The sequence below is a fragment of the Tinamus guttatus genome, unplaced genomic scaffold (genome assembly GCF_059628265.1).
Source record: "Tinamus guttatus ecotype Peru unplaced genomic scaffold, ASM5962826v1 Tinamus_guttatus_pri_ptg001660l, whole genome shotgun sequence".
Classification (NCBI taxonomy): Eukaryota; Metazoa; Chordata; class Aves; order Tinamiformes; family Tinamidae; genus Tinamus; species Tinamus guttatus.
The window spans coordinates 3628-26919 of record NW_028290194.1 but is presented as its reverse complement, the minus strand read 5'-3'; the positions used below and the strand labels follow the sequence as shown (position 1 = coordinate 26919).

General features: G+C 68.9%; 3 protein-coding genes across 3 annotated transcripts; 2 read left to right on the top strand and 1 right to left on the bottom strand.

Annotated features, from left to right (window-relative positions):
- The first annotated feature begins 452 nt into the window (after positions 1–452).
- Positions 453–1469, top strand: ZBTB22 (zinc finger and BTB domain containing 22). The gene has a single exon (XM_088539418.1). The coding sequence runs from the start codon at positions 453–455 to the stop codon at positions 1467–1469; it is 1017 nt and encodes a 338-aa protein (XP_088395544.1).
- Positions 1470–1860: 391 nt separating this feature from the next.
- On the top strand, positions 1861–10098 carry LOC148590154 (tapasin-like). Its single transcript, XM_088539417.1, has 8 exons — positions 1861–1961; positions 2836–2968; positions 5280–5490; positions 6432–6806; positions 8120–8446; positions 9173–9262; positions 9339–9364; positions 10064–10098. The coding sequence occupies exons 1-8, from the start codon at positions 1861–1863 to the stop codon at positions 10073–10075; spliced, it is 1275 nt and encodes a 424-aa protein (XP_088395543.1). The 3' UTR covers positions 10076–10098.
- A 4303-nt stretch (positions 10099–14401) lies between these two features.
- LOC148590153 (uncharacterized) lies at positions 14402–21572 on the bottom strand. Its single transcript, XM_088539415.1, has 3 exons — positions 20901–21572; positions 15015–15874; positions 14402–14498 (listed from the first exon to the last, which is right to left on the bottom strand). Exons 1-3 carry the CDS (start codon positions 21570–21572, stop codon positions 14402–14404), a joined length of 1629 nt encoding a protein of 542 aa, XP_088395541.1.
- Between the last annotated feature and the right edge of the window lie 1720 nt (positions 21573–23292).

Here is a 23292-nt window from a genome sequence, read left to right as displayed (position 1 = left end):
CAAACTCAACGTCATTGGCGTCAAACTCAACGGCGTTGAGCCCAATGGCGTCAAACTCAACATCAATGGCGTCAAACTCAAAGGCGTTGAGCCCAACGGCGTCCAACTCAACATCAATGAACCCAACGGCGTCCAACTCAATGTCATTGACCTCAATGGGGTCCAACTCAACGGCGTTGACCTCAGTGGGGTCCAACTCAACGGCGTTGAACTCGACGTTGTTGACCCCAACGGCCTCGAACTCAATGGTGCCCAACTCAACATCATTGGCCTCAACGGCATCGAGCTCCATGGCGCCGATGGCGTCAACCTCAACCTCGTTGAACTCAACGGTCTCGAACTCAATGGCGCCAACGTCGTTGAACTCAACATCATCGAACCCAACGGCGTTGACCTCAACGTCATTGAACTCCACGGCGTCAACGTCATCGAACTCAACAGCGTCGGCCTCAATGGCGTCAACGTCATCGAACGCGGCGGCCTCGACCTTCCTGGCGTCGCCGCCGTCGTCGTCGTCGTCGTCGTCGTCGTCGTCGTGGCGCCGCGCCGGCGGGGACCAGTCCCCCAGCAGCAGCAACTACTTCAGCCCGCGCGAGGCCCCGCGCGACGACGAGAAGGCCACGAAGTTCCTGGAGGAGGACGAGGAGGACGAGGACGAGGAGGACGAGGAGGACGAGGGCCCGCGGCGGCCGCTCTACGCGCCGCCCCGCATCGTCCCGCAGAAGCAGTGGGTCTACGTGAAGCAGGAGTGGCTGCACGAGGACCTGGTGCTCACGTGCGAGGAGGACGAGGACCCCGCGGCGGCGGCGGCGCCCAACGACGGCGGCGCTTTGAGCATCAGCGACGTCCGCACGTTGCGGCCGCCGCCGCCGCCCGCCACCCAGGTCAACTACTGCGAGTCGTCGGAGGAGCCGGGCGGCTTCGGCGCCCGCGCGCTGCTGCCCATGGACATGCAGGGCAACCAGCTCCTGGTGTTCCCGGCGGCGGCGGCGGCGGCGGCGCCGTCGGGACACGGCGCCGTGCGGCTGGCGGCGGCGGCGGCCGACGGCGCCAAGATCTTCCTGTGCCACTGCGGCAAGGCCTTCTCGCACCGCAGCATGCGCGACCGCCACGTCAACATGCACCTCAACCTGCGGCCCTTCGGCTGCCCCGTGTGCGCCAAGAAGTTCAAGATGAAGCACCACCTCACGGAGCACATGAAGACCCACACGGGCCTCAAGCCCTACGAGTGCCACGTGTGCGCCAAGAAGTTCATGTGGCGCGACAGCTTCGTGCGCCACAAGGGCCACTGCGAGCGGCGCCACCGGCTGGCGCTGCCCGCGGCGGGTGGCACCGGGGGTGGCGCCGGGGGTGGCACCGCGGGGCCCAAGAAGGAGCTGGCGGCGGCCGACGGCGGCCACTGGGCAGCCGTAGGGGATGGAGGAGGAGGAGGGTCCCCCCGGGATGACGGAGGGTTCGGGAAGATGTGAGGGACCGGACGCCTGGGCCCTTCGGAACGGGATTGTCTGGGCCGCGGGGACTGGGGTTCCTGCGCTCGGACGCCTGGGCCCCTCCGGATCCGGACGCTTGGGCCCCTCTGGATCCTGGGCCCCTCTGGATCCTGGGCCCCCCTGGACCTGGACACCTGGGCCCCTCCGGATCCTGGGCCCCGCTGGATCCTGGGCCCTCCTGGACCCGGACGCCTGGGCCCCTCTGGATCCAGATTCTGGGCCCCTCCGGATCCTGGGCCCTCCTGGATCCAGATCGTGGGCCCATCCAGGTCGTGGTCCCTCCTGGACCTGGACACTTGGGCCCCTCCGGATCTCGGGCCCTCCTGTATCCTGCTCCTGGGCCCTCCTGGGCCCGGACGCCTGGGCCCCCATGGACCGGACGCCTGGGCCCTCCTGGGCCCCTCTGGACCTGGACACCGGGGTCACCCCCGTGGCCCGGACGCCTGGGCCCCCTTCCTCTCCCCCGCTCGGGTGGCTCCGTGTCCTTGTCCCCCCTCCTCCTGAACGACCGGTGCAGAACCGGGAACGCGCCCTGCCCCCGCCCCGCGCTGTCCCCGTGCTCGTTGTCATCGCTGTCCCCTCCCGGCGTCCCCCGTGTCCCCTCTGTTTGTTGTCACCCCCCCCACACACACAACCTCGGTACAACCAGCCCGGCGCTGTCCCCTCCCCAGCCCCCCAGCCGGACGCCTGGGCCCCTTGCGCCCCCCACCCCGCACTTGGGGATCCCCGGACGCCTGGGCCCCCGGCTGCGTCACTTTGGGGGAGGGGACCCCCCCCGCCCCCCGTTTTGTACTCGAGTCTCCCCGTGTTTTTTTTAACGTCTATAAATAGCGCTGCTCCCGTGACGTCAGCGCCGCTCGGCTCCTTTCGGTTCCGCTCGGCTGTTGGCGGGGAGGGGCCAAAGGGCTCGGCCACGCTCGGCTCCTTCCGGCTTCGTTCGGCCCCTGGGCGGGGGCAGTGAAGGGGCTCGGCCCCTCTCGGCTCTTTCCGGCCCTTCCCGGCCCCTCTCGGCTCTTTCCGCCTCTTTTCGGCTCTTTCCGGCCCTGCCGGGAAACGAAACCGAAAGCGGCGATGGCGGCTCCGAAGCTGCGGCTGCTGCTGAGCGGTGAGAGCCGGGGCCGGGGAGGGGGGAAGGCGACAAAGACTGACCCCTCCCCCCCCCCCGAAGGGGACCCCCCCGGACCCGCCCCCCTCCCCCATGTCCCTCACGGTGACACCCCCCCTCCCCAGACTCCCCCCAATGCCCCCCCCCCCCCCCCGGTTCTCAGGAGCTGCCCCCCCCCCATTTGCCCCCCATTAATGCCCCCCCCTCAATTTACCCCCATTAATGCCCCCCCCCCCCCAGCGCTGCTGCTGCTGCCGCTGCCCCCCCCCCCGCGGCGCCGCCGCCCCCCCCCGCCCTGCGCTGCCTCCTGCTGCTGCCGCCGCCGCCGGGGGGGGGCGGCCTGGCCGGGGCGGGGGGGGCGCGCCCGGCCCTGCTGCGCGTGCGCGGGGACGGGGGGGGCGACAGCGACGGCGACGGCGACAGCGACAGCGACAGCGACGCGGCCCGGAGCGCCCCGGAGCTGGCCCTGGTGCTGGACGTGGCCGGTAGGTGGCGGGTGACACCCCCCCCCCCCCACCAGGACACCGCGGGGTCCCCGTCACCCCCTCCCCCCCCACAGTGTCCCCAAGGTCCCTGTCACCCCCCAGGAGCCCCTGGGGTCGCTGCCACCCTCCCCTCAATGTCCCCAGGGTCCCCATCACCCCCCTTAGGCCACCCTGTGGTCCCTGTCACCTTCCCCTCCCCACCGTCCCCAGGTCTTTGTCACCCCCCCCTTAAGCCACTCTGGGGTCCCTGTCACTTCCCAATGTCCCCAGGCTCGCGGTCACCCCTCGCGATGTCCCCAAGGTCCCCATCACCCCCCTGTGCTCCCATGGCCGCGTGTCCCCATGGCCACCAACCCTGTCCAATGTCCCAATGTCCTCAGGGTCCCCATCACCCCCCTGTGCTCCCATGGCCACGTGTCCCCATGGCCACCAACACCCCCAATGTCCTCAGGGTCCCTGCCACCCCCCCTGTGCTCCCATGGCCGCGTGTCCCCACGGCCACCACCCCCTCAATGTCCCCAGGGTCCCCATCACCCCCTTGTGCTCCCATGGCCACCAACTCCCCCAATGTCCCCAGGGTCCCTGTCACCCCCTAGTGTCCCCAGGGTCCCCATCACCCCCCTGCGCTCCCATGGCTGCGTGTCCCCATGGCCACCAACCCCCCCAATGTCCCAATGTCCCCAGGGTCCCTGTCACCCCTCACAGTGTCCCCAGGGTCCCCATCACCCCCTGTGCTCCCATGGCCGCGTGTCCCCATGGCCACCAACCCCGTCCAATGTCCCAATGTCCCCAGGGTCCCCATCACCCCCCTGTGCTCCCATGGCCACGTGTCCCCATGGCCACCAACCCCGTCCAATGTCCCAGTGTCCCCAGGGTCCCCATCACCCCCTGTGCTCCCATGGCCACCAACCCTCCACAATGCCCCAATGTCCCCCGGGTCCTTGTCACCCCCCACAGTGTCCCCAGGGTCCCCATCACCCCCTTGTGCTCCCATGGCCACCAACTCCCCCAATGTCCCAATGTGCCCAGGGTCCCTGTCACCCCCTAGTGTCCCCAGGGTCCCCATCACCCGCCCCGTGCTCCCATGGCTGCGTGTCCCCATGGCCACCAACACCCCCAATGTCCCCAGGGTCCCCATCACCCCCCTGTGCTCCCATGGCCACGTGTCCCCATGGCCACCAACCCTGTCCAATGTCCCAATGTCCCCAGGGTCCCTGTCACCCCCCCCCCCCCAGTGTCCCAGGGTCCCCATCACCCCCCTGTGCTCCCATGGCTACCAACCCCGTCCAATGTCCCCAGGGTCCCCATCATCCCCCTGTGCTCCCATGGCCACGTGTCCCCATGGCCACCAACCCTGTCCAATGTCCCAATGTCCCCAGGGTCCCCATCACCCCCTGTGCTCCCATGGCCGCGTGTCCCCATGGCCACCAACACCCCCAATGTCCCCCGGGTCCATGTCACCCCCCCCAGTGTCCTCAGGGTCCCCATCACCCCCCCGTGCTCCCATGGCCACGTGTCCCCATGGCCATGAACCCCCCCAATGTCCCAATGTCCCCAGGGTCCTTGTTACCCCCCACAGTGTCCCCAGAATCCCCATCACCCCCCTGTGCTCCCATGGCCGCGTGTCCCCATGGCCATGAACCCCCCCAATGTCCCAATGTCCCCAGGGTCCCCATCACCCCCTGTGCTCCCATGGCCACCAACCCCGTCCAATGTCCCCAGGGTCCCCATCACCCCCTGTGCTCCCATGGCCACCAACCCTCCACAATGTCCCAATGTCCCCCGGGTCCTTGTCACCCCCCACAGTGTCCTCAGGGTCCCCATCACCCCCCCGTGCTCCCATGGCCGCGTGTCCCCATGGCCACCAACCCCCCCAATGTCCCAATGTCCCCAGGGTCCCTGTCACCCCCCAGTGTCCCCAGGGTCCCCATCACCCCCCTGTGCTCCCATGGCCGCGTGTCCCCATGGCCACCACCCCCTCAATGTCCCCAGGGTCCCCATCACCCCCTTGTGCTCCCATAGCCACCAACCCCCCCAATGTCCCAGTGTCCCCAGGGTCCCCATCACCCCCCTGTGCTCCAATGGCCGCGTGTCCCCACAGCCGCCACCCCCCCACAATGTCCCCATGTCCCCGCAGACCCGCGGGGGGCCCTGTCCCCGCTGGTGGCCGCGCTGTCCCCGTCGGGGCCCCCCCCGCAGTGCGAGCTGAGCCGCACGGTGCCAGCGCCCGGTGTCCCCCGCTGGGGGGACGGTGCCACCCCCACCCCGCCCCCGATGTCCCCAGCGGGGCTGGGGGGGACGTGGTGGGCGCTGGACGTGGCCACCCCCGCGCTGGGCCTGGCCGCGCTGCTGCAGGGGGACACCGGGGACACCGGGGACACCGAGGGCACCGTCACCGCCAAGGCCACCGGTAAGGGGACACGGGGTGGGGGGAAGGGAGGTGGCACCGACCTTGTCCAGGGTGTCCCCTCCCCGCGGGTCCTTGGGGAGGATGTGGCCTCCCGATGTCCCTGTGTGTCCCCTTGAGGTCCCCATGTCCTTCCATGTCCCCACGTGTCCCCTATGTCCCCTATATCTCCAATATCCCCCTCATGTCCCTCCAAGTCCCCGCGTGTCCCCCATGTCCCTCCACGTTCCCCCATGTTGGCTGTGTCTCGCCATGTCCCCTCATGTCCCTGCCACGTCCTTCGATGTCCCCATATCCCCCATATTCCTCCATGTTTCCGTATCTCCAATGTCCCCCATGTCCTTCAGTGTCCCCATGTCCCCATATCCTCCATGTCCCCCATACTGCCCACATCCCCAATGTTCCCATGTCCCCCATACCCCGTGTCCCCAATGTCCCCAATGTCCTTCAATGTCCCCATGTCCCCATATCTCCATGTCCCCCATACCCCCCACATCCCCAATGTCCCCATGTCCCCATACCCCGTGTCCCCAATGTCCCCCATGTCCTTCAATGTCCCCATGTCCCCCATACCCCGTGTCCCCAATGTCCCCCACACCCCCAACGTCCCCATGTCCCTCCATGTCCCCCATACCCCCCGTGTCCCCAATGTCCCCATGTCCCCATATCCTCCATGTCCCCCACACCCCCCATGTCCCCAGTGTCCCCATGTCCCCCATACCCGCCACGTCCCCAATGTCCCCAATGTCCCCCACATCCCCCACGTCCCCATGTCCCTCCATGTCCCCCACACCCCCCACGTCCCCAGTGTCCCCATGTCCCCCATACCCCCCACGTCCCCAATGTCCCCAATGTCCCCCACACCCCCCACGTCCCCATGTCCCTCCATGTCCCCCGCACCCCCACGTCCCCAGTGTCCCCACCGCCCCCCCGTGTCCCCGCAGTGGCCCTGGCCGTGTTGACGCGCACGCCGGTGGCCGTGCGGCGCCCCGGGGACACGGCCACCCTGCACTGCTCCTTCGTCCCCAACGCGCCGGGGCCCTTCGCCGTGGAGTGGCGCCACCAGCACGGCGGCGCCGGCCGCGTCCTGCTGGCCTACGAGGCGGCCGATGTCACCGGCGTCCCCGCCGGCGTCACCGCGGGGCGGGCGCGCGTGGCCCGCGCCGGGGCCGAGCTGCTGCTGGGCCGCGCGGGGGACGGTGGCACCGAGGTGACGCTGCGGCGGCGGGCGCTGGCGCCGGGCCACGAGGGCGCCTACGTGTGCGCCGTGTTCCTGCCCTGGGGACACGCGCAGCGCGGCCTGCGGCTGCTCCTGCGGCGTGCGTGGGGACACGGGGACACGGGGGACACGGGGGGACATGGGGGACATGGGGGGGATACAGGGGGATGTGCGGAGATGGGGGACATGGGGGAGACACGGGGGGACATGGGGGGAACATGGGGGACATGGGGATACGAGGGGATGTGCGGAGATGGGGGACATGGGGGAGACACGGGGGGACATGGGACACGGGAGACACGGGAACACGGGGGACATGGGGATACGGGGGACATGGGGGGACACGGGGGACATGGGGATACGAGGGAACATACGGAGATGGGGGACAAGGGGGAGACATGGGGGGACATGGGGGGACATGGGACACGGGGGACACGGGGACATGGGGGGAACACGGGGGACATGGGGATACGGGGGGACGTGCGGAGATGGGGGACATGGGGGAGACATGGGGGGACATGGGGGGACATGGGGACAGGGGACATGGGACATGGGGGACACGGGGATATGGGACACGGGGACGTGCGGAGATGGGGGGACAGGGCACATGGAGACGTGGGGCACATGGTAGGGATGTGGGGAGACACAGAGGACATGGGGGGACACGGGGGGATGTGGGGACACGGGGGACATGGGGGGGATACGGGGGGACGTGCGGAGATGGGGGACATCGGGGGGACATGGGGGGACATGGGGGAGACATGGGGAGATGGGGACAGGGGACATGGGACACGGGGGACACGGGGATATGGGACACAGGGGACATGGGGACATGCGGAGATGGGGGAACGGGGGACATGGGGACACGGGGCACATGGTGGGGACGTGGGGAGACACAGGGGACGGGGGGACGTGGGGACATGGCGGACATGGGGGAGACACGGGGGGACGGGGAGATGGGTACAGGGGACACGGGGGACATGGGGACACGGGGGGATGTTCGGACATGGGGGACGGGGGACATGGGGGGACACAAGGGACATGGTGGGACACGGGATATGGGACACAGAAGACACGGAGACACGGGGAGACGTGGGGGGATGGGGGAGATGGGGAGACACGGGGGACATGGGGGAAATGGGGGCACATGAGGGGACACGAGGGGACATGGGGGGACATGGGGGGACATGGGGATGTGGAGGGACATGAGGACACAGGAGCAGGGGACACAGGGTGGCACGGGCACATGGGGAGACACGGGACATGGGACACGGAGGAGCAGGGGACACAGGGACATGGGGGGACGTGGGGACACGGCACGAGGGGACACGGGGACATGGGGACACGGGACAAGCCATACACAGCCTATAGGATCCATAGGGAACCCTCGGCGACGCCGCTTGTCCCCTGCAGAGCCGCCCAAGGTGACGCTGTCCCCGTCGCCCCTCGTGGTGGCCCCGGGCCACCGGGCCGAGCTGCTCTGTGACACCGGTGGCTTCTACCCGCTGGACGTGACGGTGACGTGGCAGCGGCGCGCGGGGGACGGCGGCGCCTGGCGGCCCCTCGGGGACACGTGGGGCTCGGGCCACGCGGTGGCCGCCGATGGCACCTTCGGGCGGCGTCACGGCGTCCGCCTGTCCCCGGCGCGGCTCGGGGAGCACGGGGACACCTGCGCCTGCGTGGTGGCCCACGAGGCGCTGGCGGCCCCGCTGCGCGTCACCCTGCGGCTGCAGGTGGCCGGTGAGCGGAGGGGCTCGGGGACAGCGGGGACGGGCTTGGGGACATTGGGTTTGGGGACAGCAGGGATGGGCTTGGGGACAGCAGGGACGGGCTTGGGGACATTGAGAATGAGTCTGGGGACATTGAGAATGGGTCTGGGGACAGCGGGGACGGGCTTGGGGACAGCAGGGATGGGCTTGGGGACACCGGGGACGGGCTTGGGGACAGTGGGGATGAGTTTGGGGACAGAGAGGATGGGCTTTGGGACACTGGGGACGGGCTTGGAGACACTGGGGATGGGCTTGGGGACAGTGGGGACAGGCTTGGGGACATTGAGAATGGGTTTGGGGACACCGGGGATGGGCTTGGGGACAGCGGGGACAGGCTTGGGGACACCAGGGATGGGCTTGGGGACACTGAGAATGGGTCTGGGGACAGCAGGGACAGGCTTGGGGACACTGGAGACGGGCTTGAAGACACTGGGGATGGGCTTGGGGACAGTGGGGACGGGCTTGGGGACGCTGAGAATGGGTCTGGGGACAGCAGGGATTGGCTTGGGGACAGCGGGGACAGGCTTGGGGACAGGAGGAATGGGCTTGGGGACACCGAGAGTGGGTTTGGGGACACTGAGAACAGGTTTGGAGACAGCAGGGACGGGCTTGGGGACACCAGGACTGGCCTTGGGGACACCAGGGGACACCAGAGCCAGGCTCGGTGCCACCCCCGTCCCTGTCCTTGTCCCCACAGGAGCGGAGGGTCCCAGCATCGAGGACTCCGTGGGGCTCTTCCTTGTCACCTTCGTCCTCTACGGCCTCTTCCGGTGGCTCGGGGGCTCCGGTGAGGATTGTCCCCGTGTGTCCCCCTGTCCCCACGCGGCCACCGCGGCCACCTCACCCTCCTCTTCCTCCCGCAGCGCCGCAGCCCCGCGACAAGAGCCAGGTAAAGTGACCGTCCCCCTGGGTGACACCTGGGTCCCCTTGGGGCTGCCCATGTCACCTTGGGGCCGCCCAGGTCCCTTGGGGTTACCTGTGTCCCCCTGAGTGACACCTGGGTCCCCCTGGGGCCACTGGGGTCCCTTGGGGCCACCAATGTCACCTTGGGGCCATCCAGGTCCCTTGGGGTTACCTGTGTCCCCCTGAGTGACACCCGTGTCCCCCTGGGGCCACTGGGGTCCCTTGGGGCCACCAATGTCCCCTGGGTGACACCTGGGTCCCCTTGGGGCTGCCCATGTCACCTTGGGGCCGCCCAGGTCCCTTGGGGTTACCTGTGTCCCCCCGAGTGACACCCGTGTCCCCCTGGGGCCACCTGAGCACCCTGGGTGACACCTGGGTCCCTTGGGGCCACCAATGTCCCCTGGGTGACACCTGGGTCCCCTTGGGGCCACCGGGGTCCTTTGGGGCCACCAATGTGCCCTGGGTGACACCTGGGTCCCCTTGGGGCTGCCCATGTTACCTTGGGGCCACCCAGGTCCCTTGGGGGTTACCTGTGTCCCCCTGAGTGACACCCGTGTCCCCCTGGGGCCACCGGGGTCCCTTGGGGCCACCGACGTCCCCTGGGTGACACCTGGGACACCTGGGGACATCCGAGTCCCTCGGGGCCACCGATGTCCCCTCACAAGTCCCTGTCCTCCCTCATCAGAAATCGGAGTGAGGCCGAAGGCGGCGCCACGAGACCCGGGCCAATAAAGGTGTTTCCTGCCAAAGTGCCACCGTGTCCCCGGTGTCCCCGTTGTCGCCGTCGCCGCCCGTTGTCCCCGGGCCGGGGCGGCCTCGAGGAGTTACCTCAGGAGGGGGCGGGGCCGCTCTGTGGGCGGCAGCCAATGGGAGCGGGAGTTACCTCAGGAGGGGACGGAGCTGCACGCTGGGCGGCAGCCAATGGCAGCGGGAGTTACCTCAGGAGGGGAGGGAGCTGCTCGGCGCCGGCCAATGGCAGCGGGAGTTACCTCAGGAGGGGGCGGGGCGGCGCTCTGGGCGGCAGCCAATGGCAGCGGGAGTTACCTCAGGAGGCGGCGGGGCCGCTCTGTGGGCGGCAGCCAATGGGAGCGGGAGTTACCTCAGGAGGAGGCGGGGCGGCGCGCTGGGCCACAGCCAATGGCGGCGGGAGTTACCTCAGGAGGAGGCGGGGCGGCGCTATGGGCGGCAGCCAATGGTAACGGGAGTTACCTCAGGAGGGGGCGGAGCAGCGCGGCGCCGGCCAATAGGAGCGGGCGCTGCCTCAGGAGGGGGCGGGTCCCCATCCTGTCCCCCGCGTCCCACCCCCGTCGTCTCTGGGGTCAGGGACGTCCCCAAGGGCCACCCGTCCCCCCCCCCGCGGGGCCCAGGCGTCCGAGGTGGCACCGGGAGCAGCGACAGGGAGGACTTTAATGGGGACCGGGGGGGCACCGGGGACAGGGGGCAGCGGTGGCTCCTGGGGACGTCCCATGGGTGACATTGGGCCACCCCATTGGTCCATAGGGTGATGGTGGCTCCTCTTGGGGACATCTCATGGGGATCAGGTCATTGGTGGCTCCTCTTGGGGACGTCCCATTGGTCCATGGGGTGACGGTGGCTCCTCTTGGGGACATCCCATTGGCCAATGGGGTCCATGGGGTGACGGTAGCTCCTCTTGGGGACATCTCATGGGGGTCAGGTCACTGGTGGCTCCTCTTGGGGACATCCCATTGGCCAATGGGGTCCATGGGGTGACACTGGCTCCTCTTGGGGACATCTCATGGGGGTCAGGTCACTGGTGGCTCCTCTTGGGGACGTCCCATTGGTCCATGGGGTCCATGGAGTGACATTGGGGATGTCTCCTTGGTCCATGGGGTCCATGGGGTGACGGTGGCTCCTCTTGGGGACATCCCATGGGGGTCAGGTCATTGGTGGCTCCTCTTGGGGACATCCCATTGGCCAATGGGGTCCATGGGGTGACGGTAGCTCCTCTTGGGGACATCTCATGGGGATCAGGTCATTGGTGGCTCCTCTTGGGGATGTCCCATTGATCCATGGAGTGACATTTGGGACACCCCATAGGTCCATGGGGTGACACTGGCACTTCTTGGGGACATCCCATGGGGGTCAGGACGATGGTGGCTCCTCTTGGGGACATCCAATGGGCTCCATGGGGTGACATTGGGGATGTCCCCTTGGTCCATGGGGTCCATGGGGTGACGGTGGCTCCTCTTGGGGACGTCTCATGGGGATCAGGACGATGGTGGCTCCTCTTGGGGACATCCCATGGGGATCAGGTCACTGGTGGCTCCTCTTGGGGACATCCCATTGGTCCATGGGGTCCGTGGGGTGACGGTGGCTCCTCTTGGGGACATCTCATGGGGTCAGGTCACTGGTGGCTCCTCTTGGGGACGTCCCATTGGTCCATGGGGTCCATGGAGTGACATTGGGGATGTCTCCTTGGTCCATGGGGTCCATGGGGTGACGGTGGCTCCTCTTGGGGACATCCCATGGGGATCAGGTCACTGGTGGCTCCTCTTGGGGACATCCCATTGGTCCATGGGATCCATGGGGTGACGGTGGCTCCTCTTGGGGACATCCCATGGGGATCAGGACGATGGTGGCTCCTCTTGGGGACGTCCCATTGGTCCATGGGGCCCAGAGGGTGACATTGGGGACATCCCATTGGTCCAGGGGGTGACATTGGCTCTTCTTGGGGACGTCCCATTGGTCCACGGGGCCCGGGGGATGATATTGGGAACACCCCATTGGTCCAAGGGGTCTTGGGGACACCCCATTGGTCCAGGGGGTGACGGTGGCTCCTCTTGGGGACATCGCAGGATGGGGGGGGGGGCGGTCACTGCCTGGCCCCGCCCCCGGCCCCGCCCCCATCCCCGTCCGGGCGGGGGAGGGGCGGCCACGGGGCCAGCGGGAGGAGGGGCCCGGGGGGGCGGGGCTCGTCGGGGCGGGGGGGGCGGGGCGCGGGCGGGTCCCCGCGCTGGGGGGAGGGGGCGGGGTCCGACATGCTGCAAAGGGAGGGGGGAGGGGGGGGTCAGGAGGGGCCCCGGCGTCTGGGACCCCCCCCACCCCCGCCCCCCTTCGTGTCCTGGAGCTTCTCCCTGTGCCCCCCCCCCCCCGCCCCAAACGGAGGGGCCCAGGAGTCCGGGAAGGGGACCAGGATTCCAGGAAAGGGGCCAGGAGTCTGGGAAGGAGCCCAGGTAACTGGGAAAGGGCCCAGGAGTCCGGGAAAGGGCCCAGGAGTCCGGGAAAGGGGCCAGGATTCCGGGAAAGGGGCCAGGATTCCGGGAAAGGGGCCAGGAGTCTGGGAAAGGGACCCAGGTAACTGGGAAAGGGCTTGGGAGTCCGGGAAAAGGCCCAGGAGTCGGGAAAGGGGCCAGGGGTCCAGGAAAGTGGCCAGGTGTCCGGGAAAGGGGCCCAGGATTCCGGGAAAGGGGCCAGGTGTCCGGGAAAGGGGCCCAGGAGTCCGGGAAAGGGACCCAGGTAACTGGGAAAGGGCTTGGGAGTCCGGGAAAGGGCCCAGGTGTCCGGGAAAGGGCCCAGGAGTCGGGAAAGGGGCCCAGGAGTCGGGAAAGGGGCCCAGGATTCCGGGAAAGGGGCCCAAGTGTCTGGGAAAGCAGCCCAGGTGTCCGGGAAAGGGGCCCAGGTAACTGGGAAAGGGCCCGGGAGTCCGGGAAAGGGCCCAGGATTCCGGGAAAGGGGCCCAGGAGTCCGGAAAGGGCCCCAGGTGTCCGGGAAAAGGGCCCTGGAGTCCGGGAAAAGGCCCAGGAGTCGGGAAAGGGGCCCAGGTGTCCGGGAGAAAGGGGCCCAAGTGTCTGGGGAAAGGGGCCCAGGTAACTGGGAAAGGGCTTGGGAGTCCGGGAAAGGGGCCAGGGGTCCAGGAAGGGCCCAGGAGTCCGGGAAAGGGCCCAGGGGCCGGGAAGGGCCCCCGGCGTCTCGGGCGCTCCCAACCTGGCGGCTCCGGCTCCGCTGGCTGCGCTGGGGGGCCCGGCCCCCCCCCCCCGGGGGCTCCTTATGGGGTGTCCAGCGGTGGCGGGGCCCGGACGCCTGGGCCCTCCCCCTCACCCCATTGCCCCAGGGGGGCCCAGGCGTCCGGGGGGGGGGGGGGTGTCACTGTCCCCGTCCCTCCCCCCGGGGCAGGTTTGGGACCATGGCCGGGTGTGTCACCTCGATGTCCCCCAATGGCCCCGGGTGGGGCTGGGAGAGGCCCAGGGACACCTGGGGACAACGGGGAAGGTGACAGAGGGGAAGGTGACACTTGGAGGTGACACAGGGAAGGTGGCACGTGGGGACATGGGGAGGGTGACAGAGGGGGGGTGACACTTGGAGGTGACACTTGGAGGTGACACAGGGAGGGTGACACGTGGGGACATGGGGAGGTGACAGAGGGGGGGTGACACTTAGAGGTGACACTTGGAGGTGACACAGGGAGGTGGCACGTGGGGACGTGGGGAGGTGACAGAGGGGGGTGACACTTGGAGGTGACACAGGGAGGTGACACATGGAGGTGGCACGTGGGGACATGGGGAGGTGACAGAGGGGGGTGACACAGGGAGGTGGCACGTGGGGACATGGGGAGGTGACAGAGGGGGGGTGACACTTGGAGGTGACACTTGGAGGTGGCACGTGGGGACATGGGGAGGTGACACATGGAGGTGGCACGTGGGGACATGGGGAGGTGACAGAGGGGGGTGACACAGGGAGGTGACACATGGAGGTGGCACGTGGGGACATGGGGAGGTGACAGAGGGGGGTGACACAGGGAGGTGACACTTGGAGGTGGCACGTGGGGACATGGGATGGCACGTGGGGACATGGGGAGGTGACACTTGGAGGTGACACATGGGGATGCGGGGAGGTGACACTTGCAGGTGACACATGCAGGTGGCATGTGGGACACGGGAGGTGACACGGGGCGACACGTGCAGGATGTGGCCCATCCCGATGCCACCGCTTTATTGGGACGCAGGAAACGGGGCCACCGGGGAGGGGCCCCGGCGTCCGGGAGGGCCCCGGCGTCCGGGAGCTCCTACTTGTCGCAGCCTCCGCAGCTGGATTGGGATTCGCCGGAGCTGGAGGCGGAGCCGGTTCCGGAGCCCATCCCGGAGCCGCTCCCGGATCCCATCCCAGGGCGGGATCCGGATCCCGTCCCGGAGCCGGAGCCCATCCCGGATCCTGTCCCGGATCCGGTTCCCATCCCGGGACGGGATCCAGAGCCCATCCCGGATCCTGTCCCGGATCCGGAGCCCATCCCGGTTCCCATCCATGGACGGGATCCGGATCCCATCCCGGATCCTGTCCCAAATCCGGAGCCCATCCCGGTTCCCATCCATGGACGGGATCCAGAGCCCATCCCGGATCCTGTCCCGGATCCGGAGCCCATCCCGGAGCTGGAGCTGCTTCCAGATCCCATCCCAGGGTGGGATCCCAATCCAGATCCCATCCCAGATCCAGATCCCATCCCGTATTCCGTCCCAGATCCCATCCCTAGGCGGGATCCAGATCCCATCCCTAGGCGGGATCCGGCTCCGGATCCCATCCCGTATCCCGTCCCAGATCCGGCTCCGGCTCCCATCCCGCCTCCCATCCCATATTCCGTCCCGGCTCCGGCTCCCATCCCGGTTCCGGGCCGGCGGCGCACGGGGATGTGGCCCCCGATCCGGGCGGGATCCTGCGGCCCCGGCACGAAGGGGATCCCGGGATTCTTGTACACCGGGTGCCGGGACCCGCCGTAGGATCCCAATCCCCCATAGGATCCGGATCCGCCTCCATAAGATCCGAATCCCCCATAGGATCCGGATCCACCTCCATAGGATCCTGATCCGCCTCCATAGGATCCCGATCCGCCTCCATGGGATCCCGATCCGCCTCCATAGGATCCCGATCCCCCATAGGATCCGGATCCGCCTCCATAGGACCCAGATCCGCCCCCATAGGATCCCGATCCCCCATAGGATCCCGATCCGCCTCCATAGGATCCCAATCCCCCATAGGATCCCGATCCCCCATAGGATCCCGATGCGCCCCCATAGGATCCTGATCCGCCCCCATAGGATCCTGCCTCATCCCCATAGGCATCCGGCAACTTGTAGGATCCGGAGCTGCTGCCAGAGGATCCCGATGCTCCGGAGGCTCCGGATCCGCTTCCTCCCTGGGATCCGGGTCTCCCGGATCCGGAGCCGCTCCCATAGGATCCCGCTCCCCCGTAGGATCCCGATTGGCCCCCAGAGGTTGCTCCAGCTCCGTAGGATCCCGGGAGACCATAGGATCCCATGGAGCCTCCCCCGGAGGAGCCGGAGCCGCTTCCGTAGGATCCTATTGATCCATACGATCCCCCCGATCCATATGATCCCGATCCGCCCCCATAGGAGCTGGAAGCGCTTCCATAGGAGCCCGGCCGTCCATAGGATCCCGATCCACCCCCATAGGATCCCGCTGATCCGTAGGATCCGGCGCCGCTTCCGGAGGATCCCGCGGCTCCGGGTTCATCGCAGGGATCCGGCTCCGGGGCCAGGCGGGAGCCGCTGGGATCGCAGCGGCCGGAGCAGCCTGGAGGAGGGTCCCCAATGTCCCCATGTCCCCAATGTCCCCGTGTCCCCAATGTCCCCAATGTCCCCAATGTCCCCAATGTCCCCCCATGTCCCCAATGTCCCCATGTCCCCCCATGTCCCCCCATGTCCCCCATGTCCCCCATGTCCCCCCATGTCCCCAATGTCCCCATGTCCCCAATGTCCCCCATGTCCCCAATGTCCCCGATGTCCCCCAATGTCCCCATGTCCCCCCATGTCCTCTAGTTCCCCCATGTCCCTCCATGTCCTCAATGTCCCCCATGTCCTTCCATGTCCCCATGTCCCCAATGTCCCCAATGTCCCCCCATGTCCCCCCATGTCCCTCTATGTCCCCATGTCCCTCCATGTCCTCTAGTTCCCCCATGTCCCCAATGTCCCTCCATGTCCCCAATGTCCCCAATGTCCCCATGTCCCCATGTCCCCAATGTCCCCATGTCCCCAATGTCCCCCCATGTCCCTCCATGTCCCCAATGTCCCCCATGTCCTCAATGTCCCCCATGTCCTTCCATGTCCCCAATGTCCCCCCATGTCCCCAATGCCCTCCCATGTCCCTCCATGTCCCCCATATCCCTATGTCCCCAGTGTACCCCATGTTCCCCATGTCCCCTAGTCCCCCCATGTGTCCCCATGTCCCCTCATATCCCCCCCATGTCCCTCCATGTCCCAATGTCCCCATGTTCCCCCATGTCCCCCGTGTCCCCTTGTCCCCAGCTCCCACCTCTCAGGCTCAGCAGCAGCAGCAGGAGGAGCCCCAGGGCGGCCGGTGGCTCCATGGCCGGTGTCACCGCAGGGGACAGGGGACAGCGGGGACAGGGGCCACCTGGGCCCTAAATAGGGGCCACCGGGGCGGGGGGAGGGGTGCCCCGAGGTGCCACCGCGGGGAGGGGACATTGGGGACACGGAGCCGCCCCCGCCCCAAGCGCTGACTCAGCCGCCGCCCGGACGCCTGGGCCCCTCCCTGGAAAGGGCGCCCGGACGCCGGGGCCCTCCTTAGGGATTGGGGTCAGGGGCGCCCGGACGCCTGGGCCCCTCCCTGGGTGGGGGGTCATGGGCACCCGGACGCCTGGGCCCTCCCTGGATAGGGCGCCCGGACGCCTGGGCCCCCCTTAGGGATGGGGTCAAGGGCGCCCGGACGCCTGGGCCCCTCCCTGGGTGGGGGGTCAGGGGCACCCGGACGCCTGGGCCCTCCCTGGGGGGTGTCAGGGGTACCCGGACGCCGGGCCCCTCCCTGGATAGGGCGCCCGGACGCCTGGGCCCCCCTTAGGGATGGGGTCAAGGGCGCCCGGACGCCGGGGCCCCTCCCCGGCCACCAGCAGCGGATCGGGGTCAGGGCGGCTCCCGGACGCCGGGGCCCCTAATCCCCCCCAACCCCGGCGTCCGGGCGGCCTCGACCCTACAATAACGCCCGGAGGCCCCGCCCCTTCCACAAGCCCGCCCCCTTCACAAGCCCCGCCCACCCCTCTTCCTCTCCCCCCCCCATCCGTACACAAAGACCCCCCCCCCCCCCCCCGGGGTCCCTCCCGGACGCCTGCCCCCCCCCCCCCCCCCCGCCCGGACGCCGGGGCCCCCTCCCTCCCCTTCCCCCCCCCGCCGGTTCCGGGCGGTTTTTTCGGCTCTGACCCCGCCCCGCCCCCCCCCGGACGCCTGGGCCCCCGCGAGCCCTCCCGCTCCCTCCCCCCCCCGCCCAGCGCCGCCGCCCCGGACGCCGGGGCCCCCCCAGCCGCATCCCGGGGTGAGTACCCGCCCCCCCCCCCACCCGGACGCCTGGGCCCCTCTGTGCGGGAGGGGGGAGAGGACTGAGATTGTGCCCCCCCCCCCCCCCCCCCATCCCATCCCGGCTCCCTCTGGCCACACCCCGCGCCGCGCCCGGACGCCGGGGCCCCTTCCCGGGATCCCCCTCCCGGCCCTCGGGTCCCCCCCGGCCCCTGGGATCCCCCTCCCGGACGCCGGGGCCCCTCCCGGGATCCCCCTCCCGGCCCGGGGGGGTCCCCCCCTCCTCCCTCCCGGACGCCGGGGCCCCTCGTAGGCACCGGGATTCCCCTCCCGGACGCCTGGGCCCTTCCAATCCATTGGGTCCCCCCTAGCTCCTGGGATCCCTTTCCCGGACTCCTGGGCCCCTCCCGGACTCCTGGGCCCTTTCCTGGACGCTGGGGTCCCCCCGACCCATTGGGTCCCCCCCAGCCCTTGGGATCCCTTTCCCGGACGCCTGGGCCCTTTCCCAGACACTGGGGCCTCCCCGGACACCGGGACCCCTCCAATCCACTGGGTCCCCCCCACCCCCTGGGATCCCATTCCCGGACGCCTGGGCCCCCCCGGACACCTGGGCCCCTCTGATCCATTGGGTCCCCCCTAGTTCCTAGGATCCCTTTCCTGGACCCATGGGATCCCATCCCCGGACGCCTGGGCCCTTTCCCGGATCCCTGGGCCCCCCCAATCCACTGGGTCCCCCCTAGTTCCTGAGATCCCTTTCCCGGACACTTGGGCCCATTCAAGGACACCTGGGCCCTTTCCCAGACCCTGGGGCCCCTCCAATCCATTGGATCCCCCCTAGCTCCTGGGATCCCATTCCCGGACGCCTGGGCCCTTTCCCGGACGCGTGGGCCCCTCCAATCCATTGGATTCCCCTTAGTTCCTGGGATCCCTTTCCCAGACTCCTGGGATCCCATTCCCGGACGCCTGGGCCCCTCCAATCCACTGGGTCCCCCACAGCCCCTGGGACCCCTTTCCCGGACTCCTGGGATCCCATTCCCAGATGCCCGGGCCCTTTCCTGGACTCTTGGGATCCCTTTCCCAGACTCCTGGGATCCCTTTCCCGGACGCCTGGGCCCTTTCCCAGACACTGGGGCCTCCCCGGACACCGGGACCCCTCCAATCCATTGGGTCCCCCCCACCCCCTGGGATCCCATTCCCGGACGCCTGGGCCCCTCTGATCCATTGGGTCCCCCCTAGTTCCTAGGATCCCTTTCCTGGACTCGTGGGATCCCATTCCCGGATGCCTGGGCCCCCCCAATCCACTGAATCCCCCCTAGCTCCTGGGATCCCTTTCCCAGACTCTTGGGATCCCAATCCTGGAACACCGGGGCCCTTTCCCGGACGCCTGGGCCCTTTCCCAGACACTGGGGCCTCCCCGGACACCGGGACCCCTCCAATCCATTGGGTCCCCCCCACCCCCTGGGATCCCATTCCCGGACGCCTGGGCCCCCCTGGACACCTGGGCCCCTCTGATCCATTGGGTCCCCCCTAGTTCCTAGGATCCCTTTCCTGGACCCATGGGATCCCATCCCCGGACGCCTGGGCCCTTTCCCGGATCCCTGGGCCCCCCCAATCCACTGGGTCCCCCCTAGTTCCTGAGATCCCTTTCCCGGACACTTGGGCCCATTCAAGGACACCTGGGCCCTTTCCCAGACCCTGGGGCCCCTCCAATCCATTGGATCCCCCCTAGCTCCTGGGATCCCATTCCCGGACGCCTGGGCCCTTTCCCGGACGCGTGGGCCCCTCCAATCCATTGGATTCCCCTTAGCCCCTGGGACCCCTTTCCCAGACTCCTGGGATCCCATTCCCGGACGCCTGGGCCCCTCCAATCCACTGGGTCCCCCACAGCCCCTGGGACCCCTTTCCCGGACTCCTGGGATCCCATTCCCGGATGCCTGGGCCCTTTCCCGGATGCCTGGGCCCCCCCAATCCATTGGATCCCCCCTAGCCCCTGGGACCCCTTTCCTGGACTCTTGGGATCCCTTTCCCGGACGCCGGGGCCCTTTCCCAGACTCCTGAGATCCCATTCCCAGACTCTTGGGATCCCTTTCCCGGACGCCGGGGCCCTTTCCCGGACGCTGGGGCCCCTCCAATCCATTGGATTCCCCCCTAGCTCCTGGGATCCCTTTCCCGGACGCCGGGGCCCTTTCCTGGATGCCGGGGCCCTTTCCCAGACTCCTGAGATCCCTTTCCCGGACTCTTGGGATCCCTTTCCCGGACGCCGGGGCCCTTTCCCGGACGCTGGGGCCCCTCCAATCCATTGGATTCCCCCCTAGCTCCTGGGATCCCTTTCCCGGACGCCGGGGCCCTTTCCTGGACGCCGGGGCCCTTTCCCAGACTCCTGAGATCCCATTCCCGGACTCTTGGGATCCCATTCCCGGACGCCGGGGCCCTTTCCCAGACTCCTGGGATCCCTTTCCCGGACTCTTGGGATCCCTTTCCCGGACGCCTGGGCCCCTCCGTCCGCAGGTCCATGGCGGTCCCGGGCTGGCGCCGGGACGGCCCCGCGGAGCCGCCGCGGCCGCCCTGGCAGCGGGAGCTGCTGCAGCGGCGCCGGGCGCGGGCGGCCACCGGCCCCCGCGGGGACACCGGGGACACCGGGGACGTCGTCGGGGACGTCGGGGACGACGTCGGGGCCGACGCGGGGCCGGCGCGGGGCCGCGTGAGCCGCCTGCGCAGCCGCTTCTCGAACCCCCCCGGGCGCTCGCTCAGCACCGGGGGGCTCCCGCGGGGACACGGGGACACCCGGGCGCAGGGGACGCGCGGGGACACCAAGGGACAGGGGACACCTGGGGACACGGGGGGCACCAAGGGACAGGGGACACCTGGGGACACGGGGGGCACCAAGGGGCAGGGGACGGTCAAGGGCTTGGTGGCCTCCATGGGGCAGGGGGCGCTCGGGGACGCAGAGGCCACCAAAGGACACGGGACACTTGGGGACACGGGGGCCACCAAGGGCCACGGGGCAGTCAATGACCTGGGGGCCACCAAGGGCCAGGGGACACTTGGGGACACAGGGGCCACCAAGGGACACTTGGGGACATTTGGGGCCACCAAGGGCCAGGGGACACTTGGGGACATGGAGGCCACCAAGGGCCAGGGGACAGTTGGGGACCTGGTGGCCCTGAGTGTCCCCAAGGGCCAGGGGACGGTCAAGGAGCTGGTGGCCTCCATGGGCCAGGGGACACTTGGGGACATCGGGGCCACCAGGGCGGCCAGGGGGCCGGGGAGGGGCTGGCGAGCGGCGGCCATGACGGCCAACATGGCGGCCCCCGCCGCGGCGGCCATGACACCGCCCGCGGGGGCGGCCATGACGGCCAACATGGCGCCCAGCGCGGGGGCGGCCATGACGCCCCCCTCCACCGCGGCGGCCATGACACCCCCCGCGACGTCCCCCACGGCGGCGGCCATGACACCCCCCGGGGCAGCCATGACACCCCCAACGGCAGCCATGACACCCCCAACGGCAGCCATGACGCCTCCAACGGCGGCCATGACACCCTCTGTGGTGACACCAGGGGGCCCCATGCGGCGCCACGGGGAGGTGGCCCCGGGAGGCCCCTCCCCCTCGCAGGGGGACGTTACCGCAGGGACGGTGACACCCACGGTGACGGTGACACCCACCACGATGGTGACACCCACCGCGACGGTGACATCCGCGGTGACGGTGACACCCACCGCGACGGTGACACCCACCGCGACGGTGACATCCGCGGTGACGGTGACACCCACGGCGACGGTGACATCGGCGGTGACGGTGACACCCACCGCGACGGTGACACCCACCACGACGGTGACACCCACCACGACGGTGACATCCGCGGTGACGGTGACACCCACGGCGACGGTGACGGTGCCACCCGCGGGGCCGGCGGCCATGTCGCGCGGGCGCCCCCCGGGCCACCCGGCCCTGCAGCGCCGCAGCGGCAACACCATCACGGTGCGGCCGCGCCGCGACGTCCCCAGGGACGATGTCCCCAAGGCCGATGTCCCCAAGGGCGATGTCCCCAAGGGCGACGTCCCCGCGCGGCGCTACCCCACGGCCGAGCAGATCCAGGTCATCGGGGGGTACCTGGCCCTGTCCCGCTCCTGCCTGGCCAAGAGCCACCCCGGGCGCAAGAAGGTGCGAGCGGCGCTGGCCCCCGTGTCACCCCGTGTCACCCCGTGTCACCTGTGTCACCCCGTGTCACCCCGTGTCACCCCGTGTCACCCTGTGTCACCCCCGTGTCACCTGTGTCACCCCGTGTCACTCGTGTCACCCCGTGTCACCCCATGTCACCCCGTGTCACCTGTGTCACTCGTGTCACCCTGTGTCAGCTCCTGTCACCTGTGTCACCCCATGTCAGCTGTGTCACCCTGATGTCACCCTGTGTCACCCCCGTGTCACCTGTGTCACTCGTGTCACCCTGTGTCACCCCCATGTCACCCCCGTGTCACCTGTGTCACTCGTGTCACCCCGTGTCAGCTCCTGTCACCTGTGTCACCCCATGTCAGCTGTGTCACCCTCATGTCACCCTGTGTCACTCCCCGTGTCACCTGTGTCACTCGTGTCACCCCGTGTCAGCTCCTGTCACCTGTGTCACCTCATGTCACTTGTGTGTCACCCCATGTCACCTGTGTCACCCCCGTGTCACCCTGTGTCACTCCCGTGTCAGCTCCTGTCACCTGTGTCACCCCCGTGTCACCCCCATGTCAGCTGTATCACCCCCATGTCACCTGTGTCACTCTGTGTCACCCTCACATCAGCCGGTGTCCCCTGTGTCACCCCCGTCACCTCCGTGTCACCCCATGTCACCTGTGTCACCCCCACATCATCCTGTGTCACCCCATGTCACCCCCTGTCGCCCCTGTCGCCTGTGTCACTGCTGTCATCCCCGTGTCACCCCTATGTCACCTGTGTTCCCCTTGTGTCACCCCACATCACCCTTTGTGTCACCGGTGTCCCCCTCGTGTCACCCCCCCCAGTGACCTGTGTCACCCGCTGTGTCCCCCACGTCACCCCAGGTCACCCCTGCGTCACCCCCCCAGGTCACCCCTGTGTCACCCCCGTCACCAGTGTCACCCTCTGTGTCCCCCCATGTCACCTGTGTCACCCCGTGTCACCCGTGTCAGCCCCTGTCACCTTCTGCGTCCCCCCCCGTGTCACCCCCCGTGTCCCCCCCCGTGTCACCCCCCGTGTCCCCTGCAGTCCCGGGTCCTCCCTGGTCCCCTCCGTGTCCCCCCGTGTCACCCTCTGTGTCACTCGGGTCCCCCCGGGTCCCTCTTGTCCTTCCTGTCCCCTCCCTGTCCCCCTGTGTCACCCTGTGCCCTCCTGGGGGCCGTGCTGTCCCCATAGGGTCCCCTGTGTCACCCCGGTGTCCCTCTATGTCCCCAATGTCCCCATGTCCCTCCAGGGTCCCTGTCCCCATTTCCCCCCCCCCCCCAATGTCACCCCCCCACCCCGGACACCTGGGCCCAGGGGGGGGACATGGAGGGACACGGGGACATGGGGGGGACATGGAGGGACATGGGGGGACATTGGGGGACATTGGGGGACGTTGGGGACATGGGGGGGACATTGGGGGACATTGGGGACATGAGGGGACACGGGGGGACCTTG

Bases quoted from the DNA above. Each gene is read 5' to 3' on its own strand.
- LOC148590154 (XM_088539417.1), top strand. From the start codon at position 1,861: ATGGACCGGACGCCTGGGCCCTCCTGGGCCCCTCTGGACCTGGACACC. The intron at 6,807-8,119 runs GTGCGTGGGGAC...TGTCCCCTGCAG, and splicing joins CCTGCGGCTGCTCCTGCGGC to AGCCGCCCAAGGTGACGCTG. The intron at 9,263-9,338 runs GTGAGGATTGTC...TTCCTCCCGCAG, and splicing joins CCGGTGGCTCGGGGGCTCCG to CGCCGCAGCCCCGCGACAAG.
- LOC148590153 (XM_088539415.1), bottom strand. From the start codon at position 21,572: ATGGCCGCCGGCCCCGCGGGTGGCACCGTCACCGTCGCCGTGGGTGTC. The intron at 15,875-20,900 runs GTGGCCCCGATG...CTGGCCCCGGAG, and splicing joins CCGGCCCCCTGGCCGCCCTG to CCGGATCCCTGCGATGAACC. The intron at 14,499-15,014 runs CGTGCGCCGCCG...ATCCCGCCCTGG, and splicing joins CGGATCGGGGGCCACATCCC to GATGGGATCCGGGAGCGGCT.
- ZBTB22 (XM_088539418.1), top strand. From the start codon at position 453: ATGGCGTCAACGTCATCGAACGCGGCGGCCTCGACCTTCCTGGCGTCG.